Genomic DNA, 16,996 nt, shown 5'->3' with positions numbered 1-16,996 from the left:
AGTTCTCAACATTTCCACAGCAATTTGTAAAAAGAAAATACTTAAAAATCCTCGGGAAAACTTGTCTGAATCTTACTGCAAATTTCTCCAATAAAGGCATTTTTGCAAGCTGTTTCCCCCTAACGCAATGCATTATTGCGTGTTTCCCAAATATATTTGCTTTCATGTGTTGTAAACATTGTTTGAGGAACTGCATCAAAACATTTAGACAAGTGTCAGTCTTGAAGGACAATGTGTTTCTTTTTTTAAAAAAATAATATTTATTAACAGTTTAAAGACTATAAAAGAAAGAAAAAGAATTCAACAAAACAATACAATACAATACAAAAACAAAAACACTACATAACACTGACACTAAAACATTAAATTAACAAAACACAACAAACACAATTTAAAACACATCCATAATTTCAGTATCTTATCTTTCATTCACTTGTTTCCACGACCTCCTCACACCTCCCTTTTTGTATTCCACTTCAATTAACTGTTTCAGCAAATCCTTTCCATCTTCCTCAGTTTTCTGTCCTGTAATTTATCTTAACTTATTCTAACCTTATTTTTTCCCTTTAATACATTAAAAATCTATTTATACTTAATTCCTTATAACCTTTCTGCTAAAGCCATATAACTTCATTCCAACATTTTTCTAGCATTCATTAATTTTACAGTATTTCTGTAAATAATCTTTGAATTTTTTCCAGTCTTCTTCCACCGACTCTTCTCCCTGTTCTCGGATTCTGCCAGTCATTTCCGCCAGTTCCAGGACAATGTGTTTCAGTTTGTGTACTGGGTCAGAAAATGCAGACTGGGCAGCTACTTATTAAAATGCAAATAAAATCAAATTATTTATCTCCCATCCCTAGCACCAGCTCGGTGTGTGAATGTGTGGGTTGTTATCAAGAGCACAGCATGCTGGAAAGGCAGGTTTGAACTGTGCCTCCCCAGCTTTAATCTCTGAAATCCAATAGGCACAGCAATTGGCACTGAAAAACAGCAAGGGTAGCATGAATGGCCTGTACAGTTAGGCCCTTAATCCCAAATCTGAGGCACCTCAGGAGGCAAAGCTAATTTCTGGTCCATCTTTCACCTTCAACTCTACCATGTCTTCTTCCTGTGTTTCTCCCCAGCAGCAAGATGGGTTTGGTGCAGCTTTCCAAACAGTGATGAGTTCCAGCACTGTGTTCAAGTCTGAGGTATGTCATAGGAAGCTCATAAATCCTTTCAGAAATACCTGCTCGAACTTCTCCTGCACAGTCGCCATGGAAATGAGCAGGATATAAGGCATGGCTGAGGACCCACACTGAGTAGAACTTAGTTGGATGCAATCTTTACTTGTTTGTTTGTTTGTTTGTTTGTTTGTTTGTTTGTTTGTTTTAGAAAATATATAAACAGCTTGTAAAAAAATAGATAGATAGATATCCTCATGATGTACCAGTCCAACTATACATAAAGTAATATAATCTCATTAAGATATAATACAAACTTGCAGGTAGGCTATTCAACAACAATTCTCCTGACCTTATAGAAAATATGGGCTTGCCTGTTAACTGCTATAACTGAAAAACTGCCAGTCTGGGGGCTCATGTGAGTGTTTGTTGAAAACATCTGGAGGGCACCTGATTGGCAAAGGCTGATGTAGCCAAAACAGCTCTTTTGGAACTGTTAAACAGTCTACCTGCTTCTTGGCAGACCTGCCACCTGAACCTCATACATTGCAGCTCCTCTGGTATTAGGAGTTTAAAAGGACCAGGGTTCTTCCACTCCTACCCTGTGTTCATCACACAGTTAACTATTTTTATCCCAGATAATGTTTGTAGCATAACATAATTCCTTACATTCAAATTTTTCCTCTCAAAAGTCCATTTTCTTTGCACAGTCCTTCAAACACCTCCCTGTAATAATCTCTTTCTAGGCTAAACCTTCTAGCAGCAATCCATCACTTGCTTAGGGGCCTTCCAGACTTGGTGGGGGCTTTTGTGGGTGTGTTCTGCAACATGTAATTTGCCCCGCTGGGTCTTCAACTGGTGGAACAGGATCCGCTAGTGGGTCAAGACCTGGCCCAAGGTGGGTTGCAACAGGAGCACAACCACCATGCAAATATATGGTAAAATATTAAGAGATGGGCCCCCAAATGCATGTTTGGGTTAAAAGTAGGTCCTGGATCTGAAAAGGTTGAGGGTACCTAATTTACATAATAACAGAGCATTAGTGGTAGATTTATACTGCTCTGTCCACAAATCATTCCACTTCATTAGTTCTTCTGTGACGCTTCCCAAACATTGTTGCACTATTGCCATGTGGAGGGGCACTCTTGCCCTAAAGCAGCCTTTCTCAACCTGTGGGTCCCCAGATGTTATTGAACTGCAACTCCCATCACCCCTAGCTAGCAAGGCCAGAGCTCAGGGATGATGCGCGTTGTAGTCCAACAACATCTGGGGACCCACAGGTTGAGAACCGCTGCCCTAAAGCAGCCACCAAACCCGGGAACATCAGTGGAATGAAAAGCCACAGGATTTCAGCAGGAAGCTATGGGACACGCTCAGATTGGAAACAAAGCAAATAACCTGTCCTGGAGTCTTTGCAGGTGCAAAAGCATCATGAATCCATTCATCATGAATGCACATCAAAGACGCCTGGAGAGGCCCTTACTTTCCCTTGCGTTCCTCTTCCCCACCCTCCTCTCCAGAGCTATCAACATTCAGACCTTCCAGTGATGGACCAGGGAGGGGAGATATTTAAGACTCTGCACTACCTCAGCACCCTCATCCAGAGCATCAAGAGACCCCTTGGAACCAAGGAGAACCCTGCGCGCATCTGTAGAGATCTCATGAACTGTGAACAGAAGATGCAGGATGGTAGGTGTTACTCCACATGGCCAGCATCCACCACAGTGCATCACAGGGTGTGGGTGTGGGTGTGGGTGTGTAAGAGAGAGTGAGAGAGAGAGCGCACCTGCGCTTTGCATTTTGCATTGAAGGTTTTGTGAATGAAGACCCCATTCCACCCTCGTTCTTACATCAGGAAGCAAAGGTGTTGCAGGTAAATGGCTTTCACCTGCTGCATCTTTGGATGGCAGGCCCTTTCATTTGTACTGTTTCCAATGCCTGCTTTAAAACAAAACAAAGTATTTAGGCATGTAATTACCCATAGGTGTAATTTTATTACATACCTTTGTTTTTAAATCTGTTTTTATTGCTAGGTTTTTTGGATTAAGTGGTGCATAAGTCTTCCTAAAAAATAAATAATGCTAAGTCCCTTCTCTCCTTTAGGAACGTACTGGATTGACCCAAATCTGGGCTGTTCTTCAGATAGTATTCAAGTCACCTGTAACTTCACCCAAGGGGGACAGACTTGCCTCAGCCCCATCACTGCCTCAAAGGTATGCTTGAGGCATACATGGACCAAAAATAGGTCTGGATACACTGGTAGATTGCTGTGCGGTTTGCAGCAAATTCATGGGCTTTCTCTGGCTCTTAATTGTGTAGCAACAGGCAATGTGCTTTTTTAGGTTAGACTTTATTGCTGTTTTCTCTCTAATATTTTATAATATTTTGTGTAAGTAGTTTAGAGACACTTTTGATTAAGCAGTATGTAAGCATGTAAGTATTTTTGAAAAGAAATAAATAGGTAATGGTAGATACTAAACTTCTCATAACTATTAGTACTACTATTACTAGAATCATAGAATCATAGAGTTGGAAGAGACCACAAGGGCCATCGAGTCCAACCCCCTGCCAAGCAGGAAACAATATTATGATGATGTTGTTGTTGTTGTCGTTGTTGCATTATTAATCATTTTTGTCACAAAAGTGTCCCAAAGCAACATAAGAACCAAGCTTAAAAGCCAGAATAAATTAATATGCACTGCAGGATGGGGCACTCTTTAGATGGCAACGTGAATTACTTAAAAAGATTACAAGCTAGCCCTGCTGTGTTTGGGGACCTTTCTACCCATTGTGATGAGCAGAGTCCCTGGACATCTGCCCCCAAGTCCAACCCTGATGGCACCACTAAAAAAAGGTAAAGATACCCCTGACCGTTAGGTCCAGTCATGGATGACTCTGGGGCTGCGGCACTCATCTCGCTCTATAGGCCGAGGGAGCCGGTGTTTGTCCGCAGACAGTTTTTCCAGGTCATGTGGCCAGAGCAAAACCAGAGCAGCGCACGGAAACGCCATTTACCTTCCCGCCGGAACGGTACCTATTTATCTACTTGCACTTTGACGGGCTTTCGAACTGCTAGGTTGGCAGGAGCTGGGACAGAGCAATGGGAGCTCACCCTGTCACGGGGATTGGAACCGCCGACCTTCTGATCGGCAAGCCCAAGAGGCTCAGTGGTTTAGACCACAGCGTCACAAGCTGTGGAGTTGCATATGAAAGAGGTGCAAGCTCAGAAAGAGATGCAAGTACCAGAATTGAAAAGAAATTGCTGGACTGCACATGTGTTAGGAGGCACCTGCCCCTTGTTTTGAAACGTATGTGCAATGCCTGCTGTTTCACACCTGGCTCAGGTTGGTAAACTTTGGAGTTCTAATGAAAAACATGGGTAGATCCTACAGTGTCTGAGGTCCTGTGCCATTACATGCATAGACCAAGTACCCCACCAGAAATGCAATACCAGTAGCTAATCCCCAGATATTTAAAGAGGGTGTTGTGGCAGGGCTATTGCATGTACAACCACACCAGGTTTATATATCAATTACTTTCAGAATGTTATATCTGCTTTTCAAGGCGGATAATGACATCTGTGTTGACTCAGTCGGGATTCCCAAGCACATATGCACAGAGTTCTTCTATGTGCATGTGATCACAGCTTATTCGTTTGTGCTTTATGCCAGCTGCATGGCCAACTTCTCCCACGAGGCTTGGTGAGGCAGTCATCTCAGGCAGCAGGCTGGAGACAGCTGGAAGGGGCTACAGATCTGGGGGCCCCGGGAGCACACTGCTCACTGCCTCCTGCACTTGCTGCCTGCCGCTGCCTCCACCATGATTGCAGTCATGGGATTGTTGTCTTTCACATGATGGTATATATTTTGACTCCACAGAGTGGGAAGTGACAGAGACAGGATGTTTGTGTTACTGTGTTCCGTGAAGTGGGACTATTGTCCTTTGTTCGTTTCCTCTTTTCTGTCTGATGCTAGAGAGAGAGGGAGCCATGTTGCAGTGCTCCGTGTGTGTTTATATGTAAATAAAGTAGATTAGTCAAAATGCTGAGTTGCTGAGGTCTGTTACGCAACTGTGCAAACTCTGCGAATCCCTAAGTGTGCCGGTGTCGGTTGGCACTGGTTGCTGTGATGTTCGGGCTGAAGAAAGCTTTTGAAGCTCCTGAACAAATGACCAGGAGGGAGAGAACATGCCAGTCAGGCATGTGTCTCTACCAGGGTCCTACTCAAGTGTAGGACGAGCTCCTGACACCGCCCACCTGACACTGCCTTCTCCTCTCCTGCTACCTTTCCCCCAGGCCGCCTCTGCTCATCTCAGGCAGTGGAGGAGGAGGAGGAGGAGGAGGAGAAAGCATCATTTTCTGTTTTGCTTCATGTGGCAAAACATCTTGGGCTGGCCCTGTTCAGCCGCCACCTACCAGGTGACCACCAGATGTTCTGGACTAGAATTCCTCTCAGCTGCAGCCAACACAGTTGGGAGTTGTTGTCCAGAACACCTTAGAAGGCACCCAGCAAGCAAAGGCTGGTTTTATGTGTGTGCTTGAGCTTGATGAGAATTCCAGCTCCTTCTTTGTTTCCTGGGGGATCAGGGCACCCTTCATGCTGTCAGAGGTCTTGGACATGTTGGATGAATGAAACCAAGCTGGAGTCCCAGTCTTCACTGCAACCTCCCATTCTCCCCTTGTTCCAGCTTGACTTTGACATCGGAAGAGTGCAGCTGAATTTCCTGCACCTCCTGAGCACCGAAGTCATCCAGAACATCACCATCCACTGCCTGAACACCTCCGTGTGGCAGGAAGGGCCATCGAGGAAAGCTGTGCATTTCAAGGCCTGGAATGGACAGATCTTTGAAGCTGGAGGGCAGTTCACACCTGATGTAGTGGTGAACGACTGCAAGGTATGCAAAACTTTTCAGGAGGGCTAGAAAGAGGATCTGTAGCCAGAGGTGGGGAGGTGCTGGTTTTGTCTCAACACTTTCCCAAGAAAAACCACTTTTTACTGCTAAATTGGAACAACACGAGAAGGGGCCTTTTCTGCAGTGGCTCCCCATTTGTGGAATGCTTTCCCCAGGGAGGTTTGGCTGGCACCTTCATTATTCAACTTTAAGTGCTAGGCAAAAACCTCTTCAACCTAGCCTTTGGCTGATTAACATCCTATACCCTTTTAAATGAGTTGGGGGCAGGGGGTATTGGTTTGTGCTTTTGTTTTTATTATGCATTTTGTGTTTTCAATCTTATATTTTTATGCTGCAAACTGCCCTGAGATCTTCAGATGAAAGGTGGTATACAAATGTAATAAATAAAATAAACAAAATTCAGTTGGATTTTCTGTGGATTGACATTTGTTCTGAATCAGCAGTAATCAGTGGATTTCTTAAGGGAAAGCTGCAGGACAAAGCCAAAAGCTATCAGACCCGCAGCTAGAAATCACAGGACAAATGGGCCCACCTTTAGCACTTTTTTGCTGCTTATTTTTAGGGGACCTTTCCTATTTTGCAGCTTTACAGTCTGGTGCTACTTTGTCAGCCAGAGGGCTGGGTAGTTCTGCAAAGCAGCAGCGCCACCTGCTGCCATTTTGCATGAACTGAATGCTTCTCAAATGCGAATCTAAAGTAGGTTTGGGGAAACCTGTGACCCATCAGAGGTTAATTGGAATCCAACTGACTCCCAGAATCCCTAGGGCTTATGGGAGTTGTTGTCCAAGAGTATCTGCAGGGTCACAGGTGCTGCAAAGGCTAAAGTGGCCCCAGGCACGTGGCTTAGAACTCTCACCCCACTTTATCTTTCATTAAAATATCTGGGTGGTGGGGATTCCAATTTTGATCAGATCAGTGGCATCAGGATTTGGGGAAAGACTGTTTAACCCTTTCTTCCTGTGCTGTTTTCACTGTCTGCATAATTTCATTGAAGTACTTATTAGCCTTTGGTAATCCTCACAGAACTCTAGCCCAATGGTTGCCATTAATTTGATTTGAACTGATTTTATAATTAATTGATTTTAGAATGCTGTATTATTTTATTGTTGTTAGCCGCTCTGAGCCCGGCTTCGGCTGGGGAGGGCGAGATATAAATAAATAATAATAATAATAATAATAATAATAATTATTATTATTATTATTATTATTATTATTATTATTATTATTGCCTTGGTAGAGGAGGAATACAGTTCACTGTAGCAACATTCTCCTCCTTGAGAGGCTAATAGCATTGTTATTGAAGGAAGGGTGATTTGGGTGGCACAGGAGAGGAGGGTTAAACCTGCCTTTCCCCAGTGCTGACACTGATCACAATACCATGTCAAGAGAGAACCAATGTGATATAGTGGTTGCAGAGTTTTGTAAGGACAAGGGAGGATGCAGTTGAAATCCCTGCTCAGCCATAAAGCTTATTGAGCCAGCCACACACTCAGCCCAAACCTATTTCACAGGATTGTTGGGGGAGATAAAATGCAGGGTGGGTGGGTGAGCACAACCATGTACAGCTGTGACCTCCTTGGCAAAATATTGGCATAAAAATGTAGAGATTAGTGTTAGTGTTGTTTGGGTTGCATCCAGTGTTAGTCCTACTCGTTGAAAGCGATGGACATGATTTACATCGGTTCATTAATGTCAGTGGGTCTGAGTAGAACATAGTTAAAAAGGTAAAGGGACCCCTGACCATTAGGTCCAGTTGTGGCCGACTCTGGGGTTGCGGCGTTCATCTCGCTTTATTGGCCGAGGGAGCTGGCGTACAGCTTCCAGGTCATGTGGCCAGCATGACTAAGCTGCTTCTGGAGAACCAGAGCAGCACACGGAAACGCCATTTACCTTCCCGCTGGAGCGGTACCTATTTATCTACTTGCACTTTGACGTGCTTTCGAACTGCTAGGTTGGCAGGAGCAGGGACCGAGCAGCGGGAGCTCACCCCGTCGCAGGGATTCAAACCTCCGACCTTCTGATTGGCAAGTCCTGGGCTCTGTGGTTTCACCCACAGCGCCACCCGCGTCCCTTAGAACATAGTTGGATACACCCTATTATTACTATCCATTTTGGCCTTGGAGAAAGCCACCAAGACTGCTAATAATCAATAATCTGTTCATTTGTATGCTACTTTTCTACTTTTCTGGCTTGCGTGGGAAGGAAGACACACTTTTCACATGTACTGATGATGTGCTATTGCTTGGAGAGGAAATGCAAGGGACTATTGCACCAAAGAGACCTGGCATTGTTGTGAAAAGTTATCCTTTCTCTCTCTCTTCCCTCCCTGCCTCCTTCTTTAGATTCAAGATGGACACTGGCACAGGACACTCTTTACCTTCCGGACACAAGACCTGCAACAGCTGCCAATTACCAACATCTACAACCTCCCGCCATCCGAGCCAGGGAAGCAGCACCTCCTCGAGGTTGGGCCCATGTGCTTCCTCTAAAAGGCAGCCTCTGTGGCACTTCAAGCTCATTCATTTTGGAGATGCTGTCTCTTTGAGCAGGGCCTCTTGGCCGCCCCTGTACCTCTCTACCAGCCTTGAGAGCTAGGCCTTTAGCGTTTGGACTCTGCCAAGTCATAAGGAACCCTTGGCCTGTCAGACCGCTGCTCTCCAGAATGGGGAGAGGAGGAGAGTGCTGTGGCTTCAGCAAAGACACAACTTAATTAGTGGAGCTTCAGGTGCTGAAGCAGGAGGCCAGTTGACCTAAGCAGTTCCACGCCCAAAGATCCCCCCCCCCTCGCCACACCTTCAGCCAAAGAAACTGTATGCAATATCTCACAGAGAAACCCAGATCATCCCGACAAGCCACCGTACTACCCAATGTGGCTGTCCAGAGACGCGATGCTAGCAGGCAGGGCTTTTTGAAAGGAGACAGGAAGGAGTCTGGGGGAGACAGCTTTGCAAACTTGTATTTGTCTGCTTGTTGTTCCGGAACAGGAAGCATTCTTACGTGCAATATTAGAGAGAGAGAGAAAGAGAGAGAAAGAAGAAGAAAATGATATATCTAGATATATATTTTATTTAAGGCAAAAATAAAAATAAAAGCAAGCAAGATCCTTCTTCCCTTTGGGAAAGAAAACAGCCCTTTTTAAGTGACTTGAGAAGGGAAGGCAGGAAGGAGAAGAGATTGGTGCTAAACAGGAAAAAGAGAAAGAGAGAGGGATGGGTTTGTTAAATTTGATTCTACCTCTCACTGTGAAATACCTGGTGCTCTTTAATTTTTTAAAAAGAAGTGTGTTTTATATATATGACTAAAACTATTTAAGGTTCTAAGAGGTGCTACTACAGTGTCTCCTCACAGGCCCCTCCAGACCCTCAGCATTGGAGCATTCCCTTGGGAATGAGGAGCAGGGGCAACACAGGGCAGGGAAGAGGGGGGGTCTTTGTGACCATCAGCACAACAATGGCAAATAATCTTTTTTAACTTAAAGGTGCATTAAATATTCTACAGGGGTTTTGTATGTTCTTTGAAATCCAGGATTCGTTAACCAGTCATTTGTCATGGATGTGTTTTAAAATGAAAGTGTAACTTTAGAGGGTGGTTTTTCAGAGCAAGAACTGAGCTCATGAAAAACACATTTCTCTGCTTATAGATATATGTATGAGTGTGTGCCTGTGCGTGTGTGCATACATGAGTGTGTGTGTGTGTTCCTGTACAACTGTTACTCACCAAAGCATTAGGCTGCAAGATAGCCAAGATGAGAGTGAGAGGAAAAATGAGAGTGAAACAGTTTGACTTTATTTCTGTGCTGAATCTGGGTCTGTTGTCCGTTCCAGTCCTTCTGTCTATGGTGAGTCCTAGATTTGAACACCTAAGTCTCTTGTTTAAACAGCGGGAATACAGGAACCTCTTGTTTAGGTCCAAAGACCGTTGTCAGGGGTACTTTGTCGCTTCTCCACCTGCTCAGTCTTGGATGGGTATTGTTTTGGGGTGTGTCTCTTTTTGTTGTATTTGTTGTTGTCGTTGTTGTTGTCATTGTTGTTGTTGTTCTGTTTTGTAGAAACCTAGACTCTATATGTAAATTTGGAGTTTAAAAAAGAAGAGGAGGATTAATATTATGGTAATCGTTTTATTCTATATAAGGAATGTAATATTAATGTAGTTGGGGCCGTACTGTAATGAACATTTTGGTGCCTGTTTTTTTATTTTTATTTTCCATGTTTCGTAAAATATATGTGAGTCTTAATCAGTTTGTATTCTCTTTTTTTGTGGGGAGTGGGCAAAACACAACAGGATTCCTTCCCCCTACCACCTCCTTCCTCAGATACCTCCATCCAGTGGCGTAGCGTGGGGGGTCAGGGGGGGCCGGCCGCACCGGGCACAACATCTGGGGGGGCGCTCGCACTTGCAGCTCTCTGCCCCACCTGGCTCATTCGGGTTAGGGGGCGCAAATTACTTGCCTTGCCCCGGGTGCTGACAACCCACGCTACGCCACTGCCTCCATCCTTTCCTTCTGATTTTTGCTGCCTGAGGACTGCATGCTCTCATATGGGTGGGGCCAGAAGCAAATTTTACCTTTGTACCAGGGTTACCATAATCAGGACATAAAGCTGTTGACCTTTTTTTTTTTTTTTTTTTTTGCCCAAACCTGTTGAGCAAATGAAGTTTTTAGCTATTTTAAATGAAACTCACCAAAAACAAATTTCAGCTTTCAGCTATTTCCACCCGGACACTGTTTCCAACTGCCATATTCTGGCTATATCTGGGAAATTCTGGGCGTATGGCAATCTTATTTGTACAGTAGGCTAGTTTCCTCACACAGCCAAACCCTCTCAGTATCTTCCATCCAGGAAGCAGGAGGCATTATTCAGTTACTTTATTTCTTTGTTAAATTAATACATGACACAAAAACAAACAAAACAATAACCCCACAGTTTAAAAGGCCATATATTGTTTAATCAGTCAAATGCCTGGTTATAAAGGGAAATTTTTGCCTGGCATCTGAAGGTATGTAATGAAGGCGCCAGGCGAACTTCACTGGGGAGAGCATTTCACAGACACAGAACCATTGCAGAAAAGGCCCCTTCTCGTCTTGCCACCCTCTGAACCTCTTGGAAGAGGCACATGAAGAAGGGCTTCAAAGGATGATCTCAGGGTCTGTGTAGGTTCCTATGGAGAGAGGCGGTCCTTGAGGTAATTGTGGCCCATTTAATGCTTTATAGGTCAAAACCAGCACTTTGAATTGGGCCTGTGAACTAAGTGGCAGTGAGTGCAGTTGGGCCAGGATTGGCATTATACGCCCAAAACATCTTGTCCTGGTGGACAACTTGGCTGCTGAAGTTTCTGAACCATCTTCATATGCAGCCCTACATACAACACATTGCAGTCATCTAGCCTAGAGGTTACCAGAGCATACGCAACAAGAGTTAGGCTATCCCTGTCCAGATGGGGGCGTAGCTGGGCCACCAGCCAAAGCTGATGGGAGGCACTCTGCACCCTGAGGCCGCCTGACCCTCAAGTGACAGCGAAGGATCCAGGAGTACCCCCAAGCTATGAACCTGCTCCTTCAGAGGGATTGTAGCCCTATCAAGAGCAGGTGATCTCCCAGCTATCCGGTCTAGGGAACCACCCATTAACAGTGCCTCAAGTCTTATTTGAATTGTGTGTCAATCTGTTGACTCTCATCCAATCCATTACCAAGCAGGCACATCGGTTAGTAGGGGCTGAGGGGTCTTCAGCCCCCTAATTTTCAAGGAGGGGACCACCCCCAAAAATAATCCTGTGGTCTCGCTCCATCTCCTCCCTGCCAGTGGTACTTGGGAAGAAGGAACCAAGAGCCCAGCTTTGTGCTCCCCATTCCCCACCCGGCATGCGAACAGCGAGGGTGGGACGCCTCTGTGTCACAGTCTGGCGCATGAGCTTTCTACGACTTGGTGGGGACATGTGGTGTGACCCCCCCCCAATGTGGGGGGCAAGTCAGTGCCCCTGATACCAAGGCAAGATAATGTTCCAGCATATCCAGTGTCTCACCTACAGATATAAAGGAGAAGTAGAGCTGTGTATCATTGCATATTATTGACAACGTACTCCAGAGCATGGGGAGTTCTAGGACACCTTCCGGGTGGGCAAGGCCAGTGAGGCTGGGGAGAGTTTTCAGGGCCAGTACCCCCCACTGAGCCTGAGGCTGCCCCTCTCCTTTTTACCTCAAACCATCTCTCAACCTCAAATGGGCCTTCTTCCTGAAATGATCATAGACCCTTCTCCATCCCAGTTCCCTTTTGTCATACTCGCTCATCCTTGTCCAACACTCATTTCTTCCCTGATAGGGGACTCGTACACCTTCATGAGATCAACACTTCCTCTCTCTTTTGAATAAACATTTAAAGCTGGGGCAGCTTTTTGTGTGGTTCTTGAGAAGGTGAGGGAAAGGAACCTAAGGAGGGAGTGCATGGGTCCTTCGTCATCAGCCTGGCCAGCTCAGAACTGGTTTAATTCCAGCTCTCAACCCTGGAAATGTGGAGCAAAGTACCATAGGTGGAGACTACACACATCTGTGGAGTGCTTTTCTTTGCTGCTGAGCAGCATAATTAATAGGATTAACCATTTTTTATGGCTTAACCATCCATTAAACCAGGACTGGGGAAGCTGTGGCCTTCCTGGTGTCCTTGGACTCCAGCTTCCATCACACCAGCCCAAGTTGCCAGTGAACAGGGATGATGGGAATTGAAGTTCATCAGCATCAGGAGGACCACATGTTCCCTAGCCTAAGGTTACCAAAAAAATTTCATTGAATCCGGGGACGCTTTTCAACTTCAATGGATTTTGTATGGGGACTGATTTGTAAATCTGGGAACTGTCCCAGGGAAACGGGGATGCCTGGTACCCTTACCCTGGCCCTACATTAACCCAGTGTGTACAAAACATAAACACAATAGTCACTGCCTCAATAGAACCAGTTACTAAACATGACAAGAGCTAGCAACTCTAAGCAATGCACAACATCTGGGTTTTGTCACCTGTATGGTAATGGATTTATTAGACCTTTCAAGAAAGGTATTCAAAAGGGTCTCTGAAGGATCGGCATGAAGCCACTTCAGAAAGAGATTGAAGACATATTCTGCAACCCAGAGTGCTGTGTGGAGCCAGAAGCAAAGCCGGGCAGAGCAACGGGTGCAAATGCTGCCTTTAAGCTGTAAGCTACCGTATTTTTCGCTCCATAAGACACAACTGACCATAAGACGCACCTAGTTTTTAGAGGAGGAAAGGGGGAAAGCCCCATTTTTGGGGGGGATCAGCTCACAGTTGTGCAGCTTCTTTTGCAAACGGGAAAAGCCCCTTTTTTGGAGGATCAGCTCAAAGTTGTTGAGCTTACTTTGCAAAGGGAAAAAATCCTGTTTTTATGGGGTTCAACTCTTTAGGAAAGGAAAGGGAGCCGTTTCTACAGTTTCCAAACAGATAATCTAATCAGCCAGTCACATGTCACTGGGGAAACAAACAGCCTCCGTCTGCAGAACATTCAACAATGGAGGCCTGGTCAAGGGGCCGAGGCCAGAAAGGGAGCCAGCGATCGACCACACATTTGCTCCATAAGACGCACAGACATTTCCCCTTACTTTTTAGGAGGAATAAAGTACATCTTATGGAGCGAAAAATACGGTAGCTTCCACATACACCCAGACAACCCATCTCTGCCCTTCATCCAGGCAAGCAAGAGGCATGATCAGTGCTCAGGGATACATTCCAGCATAGGTGCTTGGGCCCACACAATAATATAATACAAAGTCCATGAAAAATGTTGGCAGGCAGCAGTGGCGCTGCTTTCAAGAGAGAGAAGCAGTTCAGCTCCGCCCTCCTCGGCCAGCCTGTCTGAGCCCCCCACGCAGAAAAGGGTGCCTCGCTGGCTGCGGATACGAGGCATTGCCGCCACCGGCCACCACAACACGGACGTCACACACCTGCACCAGGGAATTTACTGGGGGGTTAATGCTATTGTGTTTGTTATATTTCTTTGTCTTTAATAAAACAAAACAAAAAAATCGGGTGGAGAATTTCTCCCAACAGATTCAATTTTGGATGCAATTTTTCCTAATATAATAATAATAATAATAATAATAATAATAATAATAATAACAACAACAACAACAACAACAACAACAACAACCACAATTATTATTATTATTATTATTATTATTATTATTATTATTATTATTATTATTATTATTTTATGCCCCGCCCTCCCCGGCCAGAGCCGGGCTCAGGGCAGCAGACACCAATAAAATCACAGTAAAAAACATAATAGGGGGAAAGAAAAATAAAAAAACAATTTAAAATACAGGTTAAAATGCAATAAAATATACACAATCTTGAAATCACTTCTCACTAATTTTGTATGTTATTTTCACTAATATATTGATTTTTATGTAGATTTTCTTTCCCTTAATGCAATTTAATTCAACTCAAAAGTATAGTAATCCTTAGATACATACAAAGAACCTGTCCTTCCAAATTATAGTATTATCGGGCTCACTTTACATTCCTCTGCATTCACATCAATTTATATCTGAACCAGCCGTTAACCCAGACATTTAAAATTCCGGAGTGGTGAAATAACAACTCCATCTTCTCTATCTGTACTTCAAGGATTTCTAGATCATGTAACATCTGCAGAAGCAGCCCCTCCAGGAAAGCACAGGGAGCCTGACTGCCCACCAGGGGGCAGCATATCGCTAGAAAATCCAGCCATGTATTTCAGGACACTTTGTCTCGCCAAATCTCTTAGTACCTAACTTTCTAGAGGTGCATAAAAATATGGATGGTGTCGGGAAAGCAGGCAGAGAAGCTGAACATGGGGGACATATACAGATCTTATTGAATTTAAAGGTGATGCTATAAGACTCAAAAAAAAAGAGAAGACGTGGCAGGACTAGTAGTCATAGATTGGTTCCAATATCTGCAAGTAAATGAGATTTTTGAGAAAGGATAAAGAAAGGATTTATGGAAGGGGGATTGGAATTTGAAAATAAATATATATTTGGAAATAGCAAAAAAATAACATCAAAAATATATAAAATCCTATTAGAATGGGAAACAAAAGATGAATTAGTGGAGGCTGCAATGATACACAGGGTGTCAGATATTGGACATAATACTGAATGTTCGGCTTGGGAAAAATTGTGGAATAGGACAATATTTATTTCAGCTTGTTATACAATCAAAGAGCATCTTCAAAAAATGATATACAGATGGTATCTGATGCGAGGTAAATTGGTTAAAATGTTCAAGAGAGGTTCCAATCTGTGCTGGAAATGTTCAGAGACAGAAGGCTCCTTAATACATATGTGGTGTCACTGTAAGTATGCCAAAAAAAAAGTTGGGAGATGGTATATGAAGAATTTTAAAAAATGTTCAAGCACACATTTCCAAAAAAAACAGAAGACTTCTTGCAAGCAATAGTAGGGGAGGAAATTCCAAAGGAAGTAAAAAACTTATTCCTATATGCAACAGTGGCTGCAATAATGGTCTATGCAAAGAACTGGAAAGAAAAGATTACTCCAACAAAGGAACAGTGGTTGCACAAATTAATAGAATTTGTGGAACTAATGAGTATGATGGCAAAAATAAGAAACCAGGATGAAAATAAAATAAAAAGGGGGTGGAATTCCTTTCAAGAATATTAAAAAAGAGACGTTATTAAGGCAAACTTTTAAAAGTGGGAATAAACTTGTGATCAGCAGAGGGGGAAAATAAAATAAATAAATTAATCTTAGGGATGAGAAAGTGGAAAAATAAAGGAGATGTAGTTAATCAAAGAAAATTTCTTAGGAGGTCAACGAGGGATAGGTTGGGAAGTCTAAGCAGTATTAAGATAAGATGAAGAATGTATAAACTGAAAAATGCATTAAAAAGTTTATTTTTAAAAATAGATGGTTTGGGGAAATCAGGCAGAGAGATGTTTTTGTCCTTGTCTCATATAATACCAGAACCAAGCTGAACAGCAGGAGGGTTCAGGAAAGAAAAATGACTTTCTTCAGTTCATAGCTGCTTCCAACTCTGCTTAATGAACATTCATCCTGATTTCAAAGACACTGATAACATATAGACAGGGAACTGTGGGAATTGTTTATTTGTAAAGTGTCTCCTAGTGATTCTCACACCCTTAGCAAACTACAGTTCCCAACCAGTTTTCTAGCCAATCAGACTCTGCACAGAAACCTTTGGCTGAGCTTCACTCTTGACGTCACTTCCTCTAGCCAATCGGTATTGTGCACGAAAATCTTTTTGCTGAGCTAGACTGCAGGAGAAAAACAGAGATTTGTTTGCACAGCAAATTATAAATACACTTCCAGAGCGGTCCCCTCACTCGAATAATCCTGTTTGTGCAGTCTTAATTATAGCCTCCTGACCCAGAGAAATCACTCTAAAGTATTTCACTGGACTATTAAAGTGATAGTCAATAGTGGAGCTGGGGAGACTCAACTCTTCCTCATTTCCGCTTTATTTGGGTTTCTCTTCTCCTTGTGGTGATAGTAACTGGTTACCACAGAACTCTATATTTAGGTCTTGCTGGCCTCAGCTTCTACAAAACTGTAAAGAGACACAGTGTATCACACTTGATTCTTTCATTCAAACATATTTTGGAACATTTAGAGATTGCAGCATCAGCAGCAGTGGAAATTTTCTGCTTTGGTGCAGAAGGGCGATCCTGTACTTCGCCTTTGCAGGAAACTACCTTGGTATTATGCCCAGAGATTTGCACAGTGATATTGCAAACATGAAACAGCATGAACAGGCTGCTGGAAACCCAGGTTAGATAATGGTCCAAAAGGATACTGTTGGCAGAGTCAAACAGCAATAAGGTGACCTTATATAGACTACATGGGCAGAGTACTGCTCATTTTTGTCCTCTGAGCTGCGTGCACTGGTAGACAGCT

General features: G+C 43.7%; 1 protein-coding gene and 1 long non-coding RNA gene across 2 annotated transcripts in view; one reads left to right on the top strand and one right to left on the bottom strand.

Annotated features, from left to right (window-relative positions):
- The window catches only part of COL27A1 (collagen type XXVII alpha 1 chain), a 254,226-nt gene extending 245,069 nt beyond the window's left edge, over positions 1-9,157 (top strand). Inside the window, exons 57-61 of the mRNA XM_083597135.1 lie at positions 1,128-1,193; positions 2,687-2,855; positions 3,270-3,379; positions 5,853-6,059; positions 8,420-9,157. Coding sequence (XP_083453261.1) covers positions 1,128-1,193; positions 2,687-2,855; positions 3,270-3,379; positions 5,853-6,059; positions 8,420-8,566 — 699 coding nt within the window. The 3' untranslated portion in view covers positions 8,567-9,157. The remainder of the gene's footprint in view (positions 1-1,127; positions 1,194-2,686; positions 2,856-3,269; positions 3,380-5,852; positions 6,060-8,419) is intronic.
- Positions 9,158-9,841: 684 nt separating this feature from the next.
- On the bottom strand, positions 9,842-12,694 carry LOC310754959. The gene is made up of 2 exons (XR_014544109.1): positions 12,357-12,694; positions 9,842-10,136 (listed from the first exon to the last, which is right to left on the bottom strand). It is a non-coding gene; the product is annotated as an uncharacterized lncRNA (long non-coding RNA).
- Positions 12,695-16,996: the final 4,302 nt, after the last annotated feature.

The sequence above is a fragment of the Podarcis filfolensis genome (assembly GCF_964270895.1).
Source record: "Podarcis filfolensis genome assembly, chromosome: Z".
NCBI classification, from domain to species: Eukaryota; Metazoa; Chordata; class Lepidosauria; order Squamata; family Lacertidae; genus Podarcis; species Podarcis filfolensis.
The sequence above is the reverse complement of the archived record's forward strand: the minus strand, read 5'-3'. Positions and strand labels throughout refer to the sequence as shown.